The sequence below is a fragment of the Mastigoproctus giganteus genome, chromosome 1, assembly GCF_048544385.1.
Source record: "Mastigoproctus giganteus isolate SK-2022 chromosome 1, ASM4854438v1, whole genome shotgun sequence".
NCBI lineage: Eukaryota > Metazoa > Arthropoda > Arachnida > Uropygi > Thelyphonidae > Mastigoproctus > Mastigoproctus giganteus.
Window position 1 is genome coordinate 242,278,800 of NC_143575.1, and position 20,284 is coordinate 242,299,083.

Here is a 20,284-nt window from a genome sequence, read left to right on the forward strand (position 1 = left end):
GCATTATCCATGAAAAGAATAATTTCTCTGTTTTGACGAATCATGTTTTGGTTAAAGTGACTTATCCATTCGCTCATGATATCTCGTGTCATCCACGCTTTTTTATTAGACTTCCAGTCAACATTCAAAAGATTCAACTTTATGCCCTTGAAACAACCAGGATTTTGTGGTTTTCCTATAACAAGAGGTTGTTCAAAGTCTCCCAGCATATTTGTACACAATAGTACAGTCAAGCGTTCCTTAGAAATTTTTCCGCCCTGGCACTTTTCGTTTTTAAGACTCATTGTTTTTTCAGGAAGAGCTTTAAAAAAACAACCGTTTCGTCACAGTTGTAAATATCCTTAGCTTCAAAATCACGACATAAATCTTCCAATTTGACGGTCCACTCTGTTACAACCCCAGTATCAAACAGATTCACCTTCACTACTTACGGTTTTCCAAGAAATTTTATGCCGAGTTTTGAACTTTTCTAGCCATCCCACAGAAGCTTTGAACTCATTTACTCCCATAGATTTCGCAACCCCCAAAGCCTTTTCCCTAATAATAGGCCCATTAATGGGAATTTTTTTAGCATGTGCGCGATAAATTTGAAGTCCAACAATTTTCGGGAATGATTTTTGAACCTGATCATTTCCGTGTTGCCAAAATTGTTTGAGCAGTTCATTTTTTTTTTTCTTTAGGATGTCACTTACCTGCGTCTTCCCGATTTTGAATTTTGCAGCGAGAGTGCGAACACTATTTTTTTGCCGATCATACGCATTAATGAGTTCGACTTTATCTTTTAAAGTTAAATGTTTATGAGAAGACATTGTGCACTTCACACAACACTGAACAAAACTGCAATTTGCAGACTTAAACCTCTCTTGGTAAGAGGATCCCTTCATTCCCCTCACTAATCTTGTTGCTCTTCTCTGAACACGTTCAAGCAAATCTACATCCTTCCTAAAATGAAGCCTCCAGACCTGTACGCAGTACTCAAAGCGTGGCCTGACCATTGCCTTATACAGAGGGACAATCACCTCCTCTTCCCTGCTAGCAAAATTCCTATATATCATTGATAAAACCCCATGACCTGCCCTGGCAGCCTGTCTGCATTGCTCAGAAAACGTCATATCTGACTGCACAATTACTCCCAGGTCTTTTTCATTTTCTATGACCTTAAGTGTAATACCACACAGTTGGTACGTTTCTCTGGGGTTACTTCTATATATATGCAGTACTTTGCATTTGTCAAGGTTAAACTTCAGTTGCCACTTCTTAGCCCATCTGCCCAAATTATCTAGATTCTGTTGCAGTAGCACACTGCCATTACTGTTATTAACAACTCTGCCAACCTTTGTATCATCTGCAAACTTCGACATTAAGCCTGATATACCTTCATCAATATCATTGATAAATATACAAAACAGCAGTGGATCCAACACCGAACCCTGTGGGACTCCACTAATAACATTAGTCCACGAATAGCAGCACCCATTGATTACCACCCTCTGTCTTCTCCCACTTAACCATCCTTTTATCCACTGTAGCAACTTACCCTTAATACCATTCTTCTCCAATTTGTACAATACTCTTCCATGCGCAACAGTGTCAAAAGCTTTCCTGAAATCCAAATATATGATATCAAAATTATTTTTTGCATCCAGTTCCTTTGTAACCACATCATAATATCCTATCAAATTTGTCAGACAAGACTTTCCCTTAACAAACCCATGCTGTGTCTGAATTATTGCTGCAGTCTTGTTTAGATGATCCTGCAATGCATCTTTAACCAGTGACTCCATTATTTTATCCGGAACAGAAGTTAAACTAACTGGTCTGTAATTACTCGTGTCACCCTTTGTGAATTGGAGGATACATTTGCACATCTCCAGTCCGTGGGGACCTCCCCTGAGTCCAAGGATGCTCTCATAATTATGGCTAAGGGTATGCTTATTGCCGCCTCCTTTAATATAATTGGATAGATCCCATCCACCCCAGGTGCTTTTCTTATGTTTAACTTCAACAATTTCTCCTTCACTTTGCTCTCAGTTATTACAAAATCATTAAGTATCCTGCTACAATTTGATAACCTTCTGCCATTTTCAAACCTTAATAATTCCTCATGTGTGAATGTAGATGCAAAATACTCATTCAGTTTGTTTGCTATCTTAGCAGGATCATCAACAGTCGAACCACTGATGTCAAGTAGACCAATCAGATTCATCCCCTTTCTTTTAGAGTTTATATAAGTAAAGAAATCCTTGCTGTTTTTCTTAGCATCTTTTGCCAAGGATTTCTCGTAATCTGCCTTCACCTGCCTAACCTCCTTTTTGACCTGATTACAGACTAGCTTATATGTGCCATAGGTTTCTGGGTCGCTTGATAATTTATATGCATCCCATGCATTTTTCTTCTCTGTTACGAGTCTCATTAGTCCATTAGATAACCATTTAGGCCTAAACCTTGAACAATATTTCTTAATTGGTATGACACGTTTAGTAGCATCCGCGATTAATTCCTTGATTGCTTCCCACTTAGAATTTACTGTTGGTAACATCGTCAGTTGATCCCACTGTACAGAATTTAAAAACTGTCTGACACCACTGTACTCACCTTTACGGAAGCAAAAACCCTTTCCTTTACCCCTGATGGTAATTAAATCTTTAAGTAAATCCCACATCAGTACACTGATCACTGCCACCTAGTGGTTCCTTTATCTGCAAATTCTTAATACACAAATGATCACTGCTGATAACCAGATCAAGAGTATTACTCTCTCTGGTTGTCTCTCGAACATGCTGCTGCAGAAAACAATCATCCAATAAATCCACAAATGTCTGACTAGTGTGTGAGTGCCCAACCCACAAGTTCCAGTCAATATCTGGGAAGTTAAAATCCCCCATTATAAGACATTCTGATTTACTGGCCCACTCTATTTCTCTGTATAATTGTTCATTGTACTCATTCGAGTCATTAGGCCTATAACACACTCCTACTCTTATTTTTGCCTTCGCAGTGCTTATGTCACACCAAACTGACTCAACAGTGCACTGTTCATCTATATCAACTGGGTGCACTTCTTTTGATTTTATGTTTTTCTTAATTAAGAGCATAACACCTCCTCCTTTTCTATCCTGTCTATCCTTTCTGTATTCATTGTACTCCCCAAATTCCAGTTCTGCATTCCTTATATCTGTGTGACACCACGTCTCTGCTATCCCAACAATATCCACCTTTGATGTCTTGACCATTAATTACTCCCAGTTCTTTTTCATTCTCCACCTCCCTGTGTGGTACAGCAGGTAGTACAACCACACAGTTTTTTTTTTTTTTTTTTATGAAAACCCCAAACACGAAAGGTAACAAAACCTATAGTACTGTACCATGCATGGGTTGAAGGAGAAGTATGGGGGGAGGGGGGTGCCAGAAACTTTGCTCTAGAGACTAAACATGGGTTTCACCACTTTAAGCTTCCAATAAGCAAAGTGGTGGTATTTCACTGGTTGATGCACCTACTTTGCACCTACAAAATACAACAGTGGTAAGCAAAAGAGGCAATTCAGAATGCATAACTTGTCATACGTTATTGTGGGTGATGTATAGAAGTCAATAATCAAACAGGGTTCCACTCCTGTCTGAAAAAAACAAGAAAGTACAGTTAGAGTAGGCTCAAGAACACCAACACTAAATGGCGGAAGTTTGGAAAAGCATTGCCTGGTCCAATAAATCCTAGTTCCTGTTGCCTCACACTGATAGGAGGACCAACAATGCAGTGAAAACAGCATGAGTCCATGAACCCATGGACTTTTTATACCATGGTTTTTTTTTATACCGTGCCCCAACCCACACACGCGATGTAGTTCACCTGCAGTTGCTTCGATTTGCATAATGACTTGCTGGTCATAATGTTTTGGCTCATCGGTGTATATGTGTACAAATATTTGAATAAATTATGCAGGTTTGAAATAATTTGCCTTTAGTCAGCAGGTGATTGATTACTGGAACAAACTTCCATCTGTCATTGTGGAAGCTGACAACTTAAATAAATTCTATACAAACTTTTGGAGTGAATGGATGGGTAAAACGGGAAGTTTTTTTTTTTTTTTTTTGAAATTATAGAAATTAGCACACACTAATGCTAATTTCTATAATATTAAACAGAGAACCATATTCATGCAAAATTTAACTTATTTTAAAAACACATGCACAATAAAGACTGCTGCTTACAATCACTATCTGGAAACTTCTGGCACAAATATTCCTTAAAAAAGGATGTAATGTCTTGAATTATATCATTTTTCTGGTGCCCAATATGGTCATAGAAATTAGTATAATCTCTCTGGGATATACCAATCAGTATATTATCTAGTTTTAGTTTTGAATTATTGTTATGATTGCAGCAAAACTAAATAATAATTTACTCACTTATGAATCAGAATCATCACTCTTATACATTGTAAAAATATTCAGATTATCTGTGGTATAAAACTGGGGAAGATATGCACCAAGGCATAAGCTCTAACATCCAGCTCATGAGTGACTCAGTCAAAGCAGTTAACCAGTTTGACCGAAATTCATTTGGGACATGATTTTTGTTTTATAAAACCGTACTGTATTTCCTTCAGAATTCCATTTTTATCCAAACATCCCTTATGAACAAAAACATCATTTTTGTTCATATGGTTTTCGCTGATTCTGCCACTAGAGAAGAACTACTCTGTATGGTTTTGTTAAAGAAAGAACCCCATGATTTTCTTCACCAATGAAGTCAGACTAGTCTGACTGACTGACAAGCCTCATCACTCAGACAGCTACCTTTTTTGTATTGGTAAATAGAATAGCACTTGTCCAATTGAAAGGAATTTCTCCTGAGTTCACTGAATGACACCCTCACAATTAACTTTAATGGTTCAATGCATCCTATTGCCACATTCTTCAAAATTACTGGGTATATGCTAATTCCAGAAGCCTTACTTACCTTTGGGCTTACAAGTTTTTCTAATAAACAACCATCTAAAATATCAGCATTGCTAATTTCACGTTTCCTAGTTTCATTCGTAGTTTTCCACACCATGAAAGGTCTTTCAACTGTAAACATTAATGCAAAGTTATCTGTTCAATTATCTGCAATGTGAGCTGAGTTGAAGTGTTTTCTTTGATTCCCCAACTTTAAATTTCATAAAAACTATTAATGTGAAACCAGCAAAAATATATGATCTAGTATGCATTTTGCTAATTATTCTGGCAAAAAACAAGCAAGTGTTGACCTTGATTATAGAACGCGTCACAGCATTCATCACTGCTTTATTGTAATTGTTTTTAGGGAGCAATACTGATACAGCATGTTTTCTGGATGTATATTTTATCTTCTAATATATACTTATCAATAATCCCTTTGGCAAGTGAGCTGCATCACTGTATTGCTTGCCCTTGAATGCAAATAATACTTTTGACTGACCCGACGTTTCTGCCTTGTACAGATGTCTTATTGTGGGAAGTTTCTTGCGGTAAAACCAATCAGTAATAGTCCTTTACTGTACCTAAAGTAATTCGTTATGGTGTGAGGATGGAAATGGTTTTTGTTCCTAATTGATGTAAGCACTTTCCAATTTTCCCAAAGTGGACCATCTGAATCCAATGTAACTTAGAAGACAGTAAAAGAGTTGATAATTGATTTGTTTGTTTGAATGCTGTCCAGATGGTAGGTGCCATCTGGACAGCATTCAAAGGAATTTTCTGTTTATACTTCGGGACGGCCACATGGTCAGGAGTTCACAAGATTGAGAGAATACAAGGAACAGCATGCATTTAGCAGAAGTAAAACAAAAGAAGAGATAGGGAGTAAATCTATTTTTCAATAGGGTATATCATTTTATTGCAGCTCAGAACAGGAAATGCAGACTTCGAACTGCCTATGACACTGGATGGTGAATTTTTTGGTACATTTCTCTTGGTTACTGCTATCCATATGCAGTACTTTGCATTTGTCAATGTTAATCTTCAGTTGCCACTTCTCAGCCCACCTGCCTAACTTTTCTAGATCCTGTTGCAGTAGCATACTGTCTTTACTGTCATTAACAACCCTGCCAACCTTTGTATCATCTGCAAACTTAGACATTTAGCCTGATATAACTTCATCGATATCATTGATAAATACACAAAACAGCAATGGGCATAGCACCAAACCCTGGGGGACTACATTAATAACATTAGTCCACGTAGAGCAGTGTCCATTTATTACCACTCTCTGCAGTCTTCCACTCAACCGTCCCTTTATCCATTACAGCAACTTGCCCTTAATGCCATACCACTCCAATTTGTACAGCAGTCTTCTATGTGCAACAGTATCAAAAGCCTTTCCTGAAATCCAAGTATATGATATCAAAATTATTTTTTGCATCCAGTTCCTTTCTGATCACATCACAGTATCCAATTAAATTGGTCAGACAAAACTTCCCCTTAATAAACCCATGCTGTGTCTGAACTATTACTGCAATCTTGTCTAGGTGATCCTGTATAACCTCTTTAACCAGTGACTCCATTATTTTCCCCTGGAACAGAAGTTAAATTAACAGGTCTATAATTATTTGTGTCACCCTTTGTACCCCCCTTTATGAATTGGGGAAAATTTTCACATCTCCAGTCCATGGGGACCTCCCCTGAGTCTAAGGATTCTCTCATAATCATGGCTAAGGGTTTGCTTACTTCCCTTGTTGCCTCCTTCAATATAATTGGATAGATCCTATCTGATCCAGGTGTCTTTTTTATGTTTAATTTCAACAATTTCTCCTCCACTTTGCTCTCATCTGAATGGGGTTTGAAAAAAAAAAAAAAAAAAAAAAGGGTGCTTAATTTATATTAAAAAGTAGTGTTTTTACCCATTGTAACCTATGCTGCCTCAGTGTGGTATTATAGACTTGTAAATGTTAAGTTTAAACAAAAATTACTTTCTATCCAGAGGTTTATGCTTTTAGTTATTTTAAATGTATGCAGGACAGATGCGATGCAGGTGTTGGCAGGCCATTTACCATTGGACTTATACATTGTATATAGGACACTTTGCTACAATAACAAAAAAAAAGGTACAATTGTCTCTTTTTTGAATATTACTTTTAATAATGCTAGTGATTTGACTAAGGGCAAGAAGGATATTTTAAATCAATTGGTATGAAATGGCAACAGCAGTGCGATATAGGTGACACTGGGGAGGTGACGAGATTGTCTATCTCCAGGGTCACTTTTACTTTTGATAATAAGGATAATAAATGGTTTTTTTCAGTAATTTAATTGTCATATGTCCTGACTGGCTATGGGTCCTTGAATTTTAAGTTATACCATTTTGGCCTTTTAATTCTCCTTTGTGTCCGCCTGAGACATGGTATCATATTCTATACGAGTGTAATTTGTATTCTGAACAAAGATGAAAGTTATTGTTACATATTGAAGATTTTAGGTAATTAAAGTAATTATCTTATTACTCAGTTGAGATTTAATTTATTGCAAGAGTTCTGTGTAACTGTTTTTCGGGGCATAGACATTGGATAAGCCTTATTACAGATTATTAAACCTAAAGTAAATTTAGAAGGTGATTTATCCACTTCTTTTTTTTTGCTGGCTCTCAGGCTAGGATACTGGGGGTGATTTTGCTGGCACCCACCGGTATAGTGTTTTTTCCAGTGGGTGCGGGATTTTTTTTGCTGGCTCCCAGGCTAGGATACTAGGGGTGGGATTGCTGGCACCCACCAGTATAGTGTTTTCTCTGGTGGGTGCAGGATTTTTTTTTTTTTTTTATCATTTATTTTATATTATTTATTTATTTTTAAAATTTAACTTCTTTTTTTTTTTTTTTTTTTAATTTTTTGCTGGCTCTCAGGTTAGGTAAACTGGGAGTGGGATTGCTAGCACCCACCAGTATAGCACTTTTCCAGTGGGTGCAGTTTTTTTTTTTTATGTGGGCTCCCAAGTTGGGTAAACTGGGGGCGGGACTGCTGGCACCCACTGGTATAGCACTTCCATCAGTGTGTGTGGGATTTTGTGCTTTAGCACAGTAAGATAAGATACACTTTCAGGCTGTTTCTTTTTTCTTTTTCTGGAGGTTTTATCCAAATACAGTATATACAGGTGGAGTTAGGAGAGAGCTTGGGAGCACCCATGACACAGACACATATTAGCATTAGTAGAGGCATATGATGCAAGAAAGCAAGCTTATTCAGCATCAGCCAAAAAAAAAAAAAAAAAAACAATCACTACTCCCATTTCACCCCTCCGTTCGTTCGAAATACCCGTCCAGCTGAGCCTTAAATTTATTTAGGCTATCAACTTCAACAACAAGCGATGGGAGTCTATTCCACAAACCAACTGCCCGCTGGCTAAAGGCAAATTTCCGCACATCTATCCGACATCCGTCCTTCCTCGATTTGAATTTATGCCCTCTCAGGCGATTATTCTGAGCAAGAGGAAGAATCCCATCGGCATTGAGCATGCTCAAGCCATTCAAAGCCTTATACACCTTTATCAGATCACCTCGCCGATGCCTAGTCTCCAGGCTCTGTAATTTGCAAAACTTAAGCCTTTCTTCGTAAGAGCAACCCTTTGTTCCATTCACTAATCTTGTTGCCCTTCTCTGTACTCGTTCGAGCAGCTCTACATTCTTTTTGAAATGAGGCCTCCAGACCTGTATACAGTACTCAAGGTGTGGCCTGACCAATGCCTTATACAAGGGAATAATCACCTCCTTATCCCTGCTAGAAAAATTCCTGTATATCATTGACAAGACACCATGAGCTACTCTTGCAGCTCGTCTGCACTGCTCAGAGAACTTCATATCTGCCTGCACAATTACCCCCAGGTCCTTTTCATTCTCTACCACTGTAAGTGTAGTACCACAGAGTTGATACGTTACTCTGGGGTTACTGCTTCCCATATGTAGTACTTTGCATTTGTCAATGTTAAACTTCATTTGCCACCTCTCAACCCATCTGTTCAACTTTTCTAGATCCTGTTGCAGCAGCATAGTATCAGTAGTGTCCTTAACAACCCTGCCAACCTTGGTATCGTCTGCAAACTTGGACATTAAGCCTGATACACCATCATCAATATCATTTATAAATACAGAAAACAACAATGGACCCAACACTGAACCCTGAGGAACTCCACTAATAACATTAGTCCACGTTGAGCAGTGTCCATTGATTACCACTCTCTGTCTTCTGCCACTCAACCATCCCTTTATCCATAGCAGCAATTTGCCTCCAATGCCACACTTCTGCAATTTGTGCAGCAGTCTGCCATGCGCAACAGTATCAAATGCCTTTCTAAGATCCACATATATAATATCAAAGTTATTCCCTGCATCCAGTTCTTTTGTGACTACATCATAGTATCCAATCAAATTGGTCAGACAAGACCTGCCCTTAACAAAACCATGCTGTGTCTGAGCTATAACTGAATTCTTGTCCAGATGATCCTGCAGTGCTTCTTTAACCAGTGCCTCCATTAATTTTCCTGGAACCGAAGTTAAACTAACAGGTCTATAATTACTTGTGTCAGCATTTGATCCTCCTTTGTGAATTGGGGTTACATTTGCACATCTCCAGTCCATGGGTACCTCCCCTGAGTCCAAAGAAGCTCTCATAATTATGGCTAGGGGTTTGCTTACTTCCTTTGCTGCCTCCTTTAATATAACTGGATAGATCCCATCCACCCCTGGTGCCTTTTTTATGTTTATCCTCAGCAATTTCTCCTCCACTTTCCTCTCAGTTATTAGAAAATAATCTAGCTCACGGCCAATGTTTACTTCACCTACGACATTCCCCTTCCTGAATAACTCCTCATGTGTGAATGTAGATGCAAAATACTCGTTTAGATTGTTAGCCACCTGAGCAGGATCCTCAACTGTTGAACCATCAACATCCAGTGGACCAATCTGATTCATCCCTTTCCTTCTTGAGTTTAAATAGGTAAAGAACTCTTTTCTGTTTTTCTTTGCGTCCTTTGCCAAGGATTTCTCATAATCTGCCTTTGCCTGCCTAATCTCCTTTGTGACTTGGTTACAGACCAACTTATATCTATCATAGGCTTCCATGTCACCCATTAATTTGTATGTATCCCATGCATTTTTCTTCTCTGCCATATGTCTCATTAGTTCATCTGACAACCATTTAGGCCTGAACCTTGAACAATATTTCTTGGTTGGTATGTAAAGCCTGGTAGCTTCCAAGATTAGTTCCTTGAATGCTTCCCATTTTGAATTTGCTGTTGGTAACGTCATCAGTTGGTCCCACTGTATAGAATTTAAATACTGTCTCAGACCATCATAGGTGTGGCCTGATCTTGGCATGTGCTTGGGGCCTGACTTTGAGGGGAGGGCCATAAATGGCAATGAACACAGCCAAAATCAATGATACCCAGTAGCATAATAAAGAACACGAGCACTTGTGTTCCTTATGAAATTTGCAAATAAAATATACTTTCAAATTGCAATGAGTAGCTTTTGGGCAAGAGGCACATGCTGCCGATATGTTCATATTTGCATATATATTTGCATAGTCGCCTTTACGAAAGCAAAAACCCTTCCCTTTGCCTCTGATGGTAGTTACCTCCTTGAGTAAATCCCACTTCAGCACACTGTGATCACTGCCACCCAGTGGTTCCTTTATCTGCAGATTCCTAATGCATGAAGAATCACTACTGATAATCAGATCAAGAGTATTACTCCCTCTAGTTGCCTCCCGAACATGCTGGTGTAGAAAACAATCATCCAATAAATCCACAAAAGCCCTGCTAGTGTGTGAGATATATACATATGCCCCACTAATATCTGGAGTTGTCTTGCCTACTGACTCCATGCTTCTGCCTATCTCCCCCATTACTATCTGTATGCAAGCAAACGCCCCACATTTTCCTAATCAAACTGCATTGTCTAAATTACTTTCGCCCTCCAATATTTTCAGCCTTTTAAATCCTAGCGCTATCCCCAGTACATGAATACACATTGAAATTATTACTTTTTTTTTTTTTTTTTTTTTTAGGTCCTAGCCACTGAAATCTTAGGATATTAGGTTGCAGGACCTGCCATAGTAAAATACAAACTACTGGATGCCTGGTCTGTCTCCATGAGGTGAAATGTGGGCAACGTTGGACCTCAACAGGGGTCCAGTGGCTAAATGGCCAGAAGAACAATGGTATACAACACTACACGTATACAATATCCATATACTTTTAAATCTCTGGCCTTTACAGCGTTCTGTATCACAAGACAATGTACAATACACGGAGATGGGGGGGAACCCCTGGTGCCGTTAGACCTTAAATACACTTTACACTTAAACTGGATAAATATCCTTTGGTGGAAATTGCTCTGTGCACCTCTTTCTTCAGGATTGTTCATATAATCCAATATCTGGAGAAGTTTTACATGAGAAGGCAAAATTTATTCACAATTTTTTTTTTATTATTTATTTTTTTTACAAGTGACAAAAGGTTATGACAGGTGGATTAACAAAGTTAAAAAGGACTATGGAATCAGTATTTGTCTATATGCGGTTAAAGGCTTTCTAGTGATAATTCTACCATAGAACCATTTTAGAACCTTTTCAGAGTAAATTTATTCAAATGATAGCTGAACTATGTTTGAGTCCCATCCGAGTTTATAATAATAATAATGAGAATTGTTACTTTGAAGTTTTATATAGTTCATAAAAACAAAGATTCTGTACCAGTCACAAATTCAGCAAAGAGTGAGTGGTGTTCATTTGTTGTGCAAATTCCTTGTGTAAGATTAAGTAAACAGAGAATTGGTTTCTGAATGGCTTCACTCTGAATTTTCTCTATCTATAAAAAGACATCTAAAAGAAATGAAAATATATAAAATGCTCTTTGAATTTTTGACAATGTACCACATCATCCAGATGTAGATGAATAACTAAGTGAGGAATGACAATATTATAATATTGCCCCTCTTCTTCCTAACTGTAGACTTCTAATGCCTAAATTAATGCCTAATTCAATCAATGTGATTTAGGCAACTGATGTTATGGTATCATAAAAATCTTCTTATTCATGCATGTGAAAACTGAAGGTTTTAACAATAACATTAAAAAAGAACTTTAAAAGATGCTTTTTCTCTAACTGAAGCCTGAAATTCTGCCTTACCTAAACTTGAGATTTTTTTTTTTGTTGAAAAAAGTCATGGCCAAAATTTGACAATTTTTTAAAAGATTTAGTAACTGGGGATAATATAGCTCAGAACAGAGAAGAATTGATATCAGTTGTTCATCTAATAAATGAATGAATCACAAAGGTGAAATAAGTCAGGGAGAGGTTAAAAAGTTGGTTACAATAGCAAAAATTAAAATCATTATGAAATTCACACTGGCAATAAAATTATGAATAGTGTCTCACAAAATAAAGAGGATCAATGAGCCATTCGAATGAATTTAGTGAAACAAAGATATTTATGTATGAACACACAAAATGAATGGGCTACAGAAAATGACATACTGACCCACCAGATACTGCTTTTATATCAGCTCTACAGATATGCTCTAAAGACGAAAGCAGACAACAACAGATTTGTGATTTCTTTATTAAAAAGGAAATGCTATTTTGTGTAACACAGTCTGAAGTATAATAATATGTATATACTACTATTATTACCTCTGATTTTATCCTTTGATGAATGTAAACACAAAACAAAACTAGATGAAAAAACAGCTCGTATAACATGGGGGGGGGTACCTCTGGTGGTGAAGTTGCAGTTTTAAAGTAAATTGATCCGCTGATTCCGAAAAACCAAATCGATGAAAACATTTTAAAATGTTTTCATCGAACACATAGTGTAAAGCTTTCTGTGTCCTTAGAAATATTTGCCACTCAGAGCTTTCCCTTATAGTCCATACTGCTTCCCCTCATAAGCAGTAATCTTCAATCACAGCAATATCAAAGCGATCTCGGTACCACTTTTCCATTGTGGGCATGTCCTGATGAAAGCACTTCCCTTGTTATAGTTAATTACCTAAACTCATAAGAAATTATGCCTTGTGCATTTCATCTTCTAATACATTATTATTTATACACCATTTGGCATTTCTCATATTGTGGAAATAATTTCGCAACTGTGATGGCATGTTGCATTACCGGGTACCTGTCCACTCACTGATGATGAAGCCAACTAGCCTTGAAATGATCGTCTGGGTGGTGGTATCTACTGAAAATAAATAACAATAGTCTTCTCTACTAGAGAAGCGTTATTTATTTGAAGTAGTGCAATACCAGCTATCTCGTTGTGAAGATCTCACAATATGAGATATAATTAAAACGATGCCTTTTACACTACATACATAGTTCAAATTTTTGGGTAAACTATGGTGTTTCTACACTGATATTATATAGTTAATTACCTAAACCCATAAGAAATTATGCCTTGTGCCTTTCATCTTCTATTATATAACATAAGAAGTGAGGAACACAAGAATCAATGCTTGCAAATTAAGGTTAAATTTGAAAGGGTGTGCAATTCTGCCCAGGCACAATAGGAGGGAGTACATGATGACAGCTTTGTCAATCAATTCGGCCCGGGAGAGATCATGCAAGGTTCACAGGGGTAGAATTTTTCTCACTGTGGTCTGTGCTTGTTAATAGGAGAGACTACTTCTACAGGGATGGAATACACTTTAAAGAAAGGGTGCAAGAATATTTTCTGACATTATCAAGGCAGTGTTAGGTGGATCTGAAAACTAATAGATTTGGAGAGAGACACAGACATTAGCAGGTATCAGGCAAAAGTGAAAGTGATTCTTGCACTGCTTCTTGGTATCAGGCAAAAGTGAAAGTGATTCTTGCACTGCTTCTATTTAAACAAGCAGCCACTTAGAAAGCAAGGTGCTGGAGATTTCAGGCACCTCCGTAGCCAGGTGGGAAGGAGCAGCAGTGCGTAGCACATGCTTCTTGATTAGACCGGGGTTCGAGCCAGCACCACCAAATACGGAGGATGCAGAAAGGTCAGGGAATGACCACCGCATATCCCCGAGCAATATGGCCTTAGTTGCTAATGCTCCTAAAAACCAAATAACAATAAATAACAGCTGGAGATTTCAAGGCCTGCTCAGAGTCATCAAGAAATAGATAAATACATGGGCTGTGTTCCAGGCCTATCCTAGGCCTAGGCAAACTTGGCATGTGCTTAGGGCCTGACTTTGAGGGGGGGGCCATAAATGGCAATGAACACAGCCAAAATCAATGATACCCAGTAGCATAATAAAGAACACGAGCACTTGTGTTCCTTATGAAATTTGCAAATAAAATATACTTTCAAATTGCAATGAGTAGCTTTTGGGCAAGAGGCACATGCTGCCGATATGTTCATATTTGCATATATATATATCTAAGGAAATGTATGTAAATTTATTTGTTTTATATTAACTGCAATTTTGGATTATAGTGTTACTTTTTTATTATTATTATCATTAAAGTAGGGTGTAGGGCCCTCAGAAAATGTTTTGCCCAGGGACCAAAACTCCAAATATAGGGGCTGGCTGTGTTAGGGTTAACTGCAATAAATGTTGCTAAAGAGGTGCTAACTGCATACAAGCACAAATTATATATAAAAATAAATAAAACTATTAAAACTTCGTAATAAAAAATAAAATAAAAATATCCATGTTAACGATGTGAGCCTGCAATCACCCAGGGGTGAAAAGAGGAACAGCATTCTGCACTAGTATAATGCAACTGCTCTCTGAAATCATGCACCCCCACCCAAATTTTTCACTTCAGGTAATATATCTCACTCACCAATTAACATGTTAACTGTGTGTCGATGCACATGTGGGTCATGGGGTTTCTAATCCACTTGGAGGGAAAACAGCCCAACTTAAAGAACTATTTTCATTCAATTTAATGTAAGAAAAACTGGATATTTTTTGTCAAGCAACATTTTTCAGTGGCTGACTAATTCAGTCATAATAAAATGAAAGCCCAAAAATGTCTTACTTCCCCCCTCCCCCCAATTCACACTGTTTCAATCCAGTAATTTAATTTTTGAATCTGGTTCATAAAATCTAACTAGCAAAACAAGATTTATTTACAAATGACCTTTTATGGTTAATTATCAAATTTTATAATTACCTGAACTCTAAAGCAATATTGCGTAGCAGGAGCTAAACCTTTTGCTTCGTAAGCTGTAGTAGGACCAATATACACCTAGGTAAATAAAAAAAAAATTGATATATCTGTTAAAGTTTTCATACATAAAACAAATTCAGTATTGATTCCACTAAATCACACTTGTGGCCATGCATGCTAACCACTAAATAAAGAGGTTTTGAGTTAAACTACCACAAAATGCATGACCCATTGCTATTGTGGAAATGAAAATCTGGTTACCCATAATAATTCAATATCTGTGCAAGTATTGATTCCACTAAATCACACTTGTGGCCATGCATGCTAACCACTAAATAAAGAGGTTTTGAGTTAAACTACCACAAAATGCATGACCCATTGCTATTGTGGAAATGAAAATCTGGTTACCCATAATAATTCAATATCATAGTATTAATATTAGCTGTATAGTGCAAGGAAACCACAGAGAAAGAAAAAAAAAAAAAAAAGAAGAGAATAAAAGTAGATAAGAAATACAAATTATGTGCTTCCCTCCTCACATTAGTAACTACCCAGTTGACCCTTGAATTTCTTTAAACTCAGCCTCAACCACCTGTGGGAGACAACTTGTTCCAGTAATCAACAACTCACTGGCGAAAATAAAACATCCTACACTCTCATCTAATTAACCAAGTTTCCTTTTAATTTGAATTCACGGCCCCTAGTTCTGGAATTCTTTATAACAATGAAAATCCTACCTTCATTCATTTTACAACCACTCTAAGGAGCCCGTTGCTAAGCTCTGTAGCCCACATAATCAGTCTTTCCTCATATGGTTGCCCTTTTGCTAATCTCACCATGTGAATTGCCTGTCTATGGAGCCCAATGTCTTCATTGAAGACATTGGGTTCCATAGACAGAAGCCCAATGTCTTTTTTAGATGAGGTCTCCATACTTGGACATAGTATTTCTAATGCAGTCTCACAATTGCATTATGTGGTGGAATTATGACCTTCTTATCTCTATAGGATACTGTTTGATAAATCTTAGATACAACACCATGAGCTTTCCTGGCCACCTGTTTATACTGCTCAGAGAACTTCATATCTGTCCATATCATAGATTCCTTTCTTCCTCTACCATTTTTAATTCAATCACACCAAGTGAATATTGTTTTGGGTTGCTATTTCCCAAATATAAGAGCTTGCATTTTGCTGCATTAAACCATAGCTGCCACCTTTCTGACCATTCCTGAAGCCTGTTCAAGTCATCCTGAAGGAGTGGTGTTCCATACTGATCATTAATGATTCTCCCAATCTTCACATTGTCTGCAAATTTTGATATTGCACTCTTTATCCCTTGGTCAATGCAGTTTATGAAAATCAGAAACAACAGCAGTCCAAGAACCGATCCTTGGGGCGGGGGACACTTCTGACATTGCATCAATCCTGCGGCAGATCCAGAAAGAAAAAAAAAAAAAAAGACAGGAGGGGCACCATTTTGTGCACTTGTGTTGTTGTTGTTTGGTTTTTAGGAGCATTAGCAACTAAGGCCATATTGCTCCGGGGATATGCAGTGGCCATTCCCTGACCTTTCCGCATCCTCCATATTTGGTGGGCATGGGCTCGAACCCTGGTCTAATCAAGAAGCGTGTGCTACGCACTGCTGCTCCTGCCCACCTGGCTATGGACGGCACTAGTGTTGTCAACTGTAGTCAGTTGAAAATGGTTGAGCCACAATGCAAAAATAGATAAAATCCTGTTAACAATTAAAAAAAAAAAAAAATTTTTTTTTTGTAGCTAAAGGGAATTTAAATGATTGGTGTATATTCTCCAAAAAAGACAGGGGGTAACGTGCCCCTACCCTGAATCCACCACTGCACCAATCTGAAGATTAATCACACCCCTCTGCCTTCTGTCCTGTGGCCACCCTGCAATCCATCTTAGAATCTTTCCAGTAATCCCAACTTATACAGTAACCTCTCATGAGGGACTGAGTCAAATTCCTTGTTAAAATCCAAATAAATTATGTTGAAATTGTTCCCTACATCCAACTGATGAGTAACTGTGTCAAAATAGCTTACCAGGTTAGTTAAACACGATTTTCCCTTAACAAAACCATGTTGTGTCCTTCAAAATGCAATTTATATCTAAATGTCCCTGGATTGCACTTATTGCCTCCCAAGGTTTTCCCTGCCAGTGAAGTTGCATTAATTAGTCTGTGGTTATCAACTTTATTCTTACAACCACACCTTTATGTACTGGTATGTTGGCACTTCTCCAACAATAGAACTATCTCTTTCTCTCTCTCTCTGGAGTCCAAGGAAGCCCTCGTAATTAATGTCTCAATGGTTCAATACACTCTCTGGGCTACCTCCCTCAAAATTACTAGTATATGCCATCAACTACTGGACCCTTACTTGCCAATATATATACAGTCATGATGAATTTATGAACTCTTCTGGCCTCAGCCATTTAAAGAATAAATAAAATTTTATCAAACAATGTTCTTAATTAGTTAACAGGTTTTTTGAGGTTTCTGCTACAACTGTTTTAAAGGTATTTCATAATTACCAAGGGTTGGCCTGCTCTATGCTGTTTGCCCAGATATTAGATGATTCCTGTATTGTCAGAGCATTCTTCATGGTAGCTTAGTTAGCATGGAACATTACCATCTGTCCAAACTGGGAAGAGAGAGAGAGACGTGCGTTTGATCCCCACTGACAATCACATCAATTTTCTGTCCTTTTTTCAATTAAGCCTGTAGATAGTCAATCTCAGTGGAAGTGTGTTTTTTGTCGTGAATTATTCCAGATTTTTAGCTATACTCAAGGCTTATATCCTGTACAGTTAGAAACAGCTGCTGAATCTATCCCAATAGGCCTGATAACAGAATTCAAAAAAGAATCCAGAAACAACGGTGATTATTAAATAGTTCAATTGTGGGGGGGTAATACTTTTTACACAACAAAATTTTCTTAAATAAATCACATGGTTTAATTAGTGTTATTCGCATTAAATGAGTTCACTGTGATTAATCATATTATGTCCTTTCAAAACATTTTTGTTACTGAAATTAAACAGATAAAAATTAATCTATTACTGAAATTTAAAAATTAACCCACTGACATCACTGCATATTTACAGGACACTTAAAAAATATATATTTTTTATAAATAAAAATTGCTATGTTCAATCTATTTTGATCCAATTTTCTATGTGTTGTTTATACCTCTATCAAATATTTACAAAGATAAAAATATTTATGTTAAATTTTATAGTCAGTTTTGAAAAACTTTAAAAACACCCAAAATATAAAAAAATAATTTAGGATTAACTTTACAAAATTACAGAAATTAAATTCATAAAATATTAAAGAAATGAAATAAATAACAAAAATTAAACAATTAAATCCTAAACCTGTTCAAAATCCGAAACTTGTTCTAATCTACATGGGTTTCAAAGTGTTATTTTTTTTAGTATTATTTTGTAAATTGTGTGCAATTTGGATTTAAAATCTGATTTATTCATTATTATTAATGGCAGCCTTAAAAATGGGTCTTCATTTGATTTGGAAGCTTTCCTCAAACACTTCAGCAACATGACATGACATGACATTTAAAAATAAGAATGAATTGTTTTTATTTACTAGGATGCTAGCAACAAATGCTAAAAAAAAAAAAAAAAAATTGCAAAACAAGAATTTCATTGTGTTGGGCTGCGATAAGAATTAATATTTAATTTTAAAATTTAGAGATACTAGACATTCTAACCTCTCTTAGTGGGTTTTCTTTAGTGGATTAAGAATTGAAAGAAAATTTTACTTACATTCCAAATTAATAACTTTTAACTTCTCCTTATACCTGAAACGATTTAGAGCTAAAGCCTCATCTCCTTATAATTAATGCTATAAAGGAAGAATAATTATATACAGCTCGAAGCTCATGGTACAATGCAGGAAATTCTTTGGGCTGTTGAAGGCTATCATGAGAGTGTGATGTAATATGTTGTACCATGTTTTGTAGAATGCAAAACTACACATTGTGTTATTTATATGTTTATGTTTAATTAATTAAGTTAACTACTTTGGTAGATAGCTATGTTAAAATGATGCATTTATATACATATTATAGTTTTATGTTGTTATGTACCATGTTGTTGTAGAATGTAAAACCACAAATAACAGTATTAGCCATACAGTGCAAGGAAACAACCAGCTTTTGCTACACTGGCCAAAAACAATAATAAAATAACTAAATAAAAAATAAAAAGAAATAACTTATGTGTTTCCCTCCTCATGCAAATAATTATCCATCTGAAATTATACCTGTGAATTTTCTCAAGATATATCAAGCCTCAACTATGAAATATTTTTGCAGATCTCACCAAGTGAGTCCACCAAGGTCCATCTTTGAATCCTTTCAAGAAGCTTTTTTTTTTTTTTAGGTGTTGTCTCAATACTGAGACAACACCTAAATAATAAGACTGCATTTGGAATAGAGTTGTCTCAATACTGAGCCAACTCTATTGCAAGTGCAGTCTTATAATTGCCTTATACAATGGGATCATGACTTCCCTACCTCTATCAGCAAATATTCAATAAACCATTAAAAGGACAAGATAGGAAATCATTTTTGATGCCTGACTACACTGGGAACTTCATGTCCAAATGAATCGTAACTCCCAAATCCCTTTCTTCCTCTACTGTTTCTTAATTCAACCCCACGGAGCGTATAAGTTATTTTGGGGGTTGCTATTTCCAAGTGTATTTGCATTTTGCTCATTAAAACTTAGTTGCTATGCCACTTTTATGACCATCCTTGAAGCCTGTCAAAGTCTGGGTGCGAGGTTAGCCTGTGCGGCCAAAGCTCTTGGAACAGAGAAGTTTTTCCTGATTTATTTTCTGATTTATTAGCTTAAATTGTCATATTAACTTATTTTCTAGAGTAGCTTTATATTCCTAGTTACGATACTTAGTTTAAAGTTTAACTTAGACAGAGATTTTGTAGGTATTACTTAGTATCGGTAACGGTATCAAATCCACGTGTTACAAATTGAACGAGAGGTCTTTTTTTTTTAACCAAATTTAGTCGATTTATTAACCAATTGTTATATCAAATTATCTTCTATAAGTAGATTATAGACCTAGTCAGGATCCTTAGTTTATTCTAAATTGAGATAGCGAGATTTGGAAGCTAATC

At 36.7% G+C, this 20,284-nt stretch overlaps 1 protein-coding gene across 5 annotated transcripts in view; it reads right to left on the reverse strand.

The window, feature by feature from the left end:
- LOC150091709 (fibronectin type-III domain-containing protein 3A-like) overlaps nt 1-20,284 on the reverse strand; it is a 489,490-nt gene that overhangs the window by 54,046 nt on the left and 415,160 nt on the right. For all 5 annotated transcript variants that reach the window (XM_090376531.1, XM_090376557.1, XM_090376540.1 and 2 more), the window contains one exon: nt 15,109-15,183. In XM_090376531.1, the coding sequence (XP_090232657.1) occupies nt 15,109-15,183 (75 nt within the window). The remainder of the gene's footprint in view (nt 1-15,108; nt 15,184-20,284) is intronic.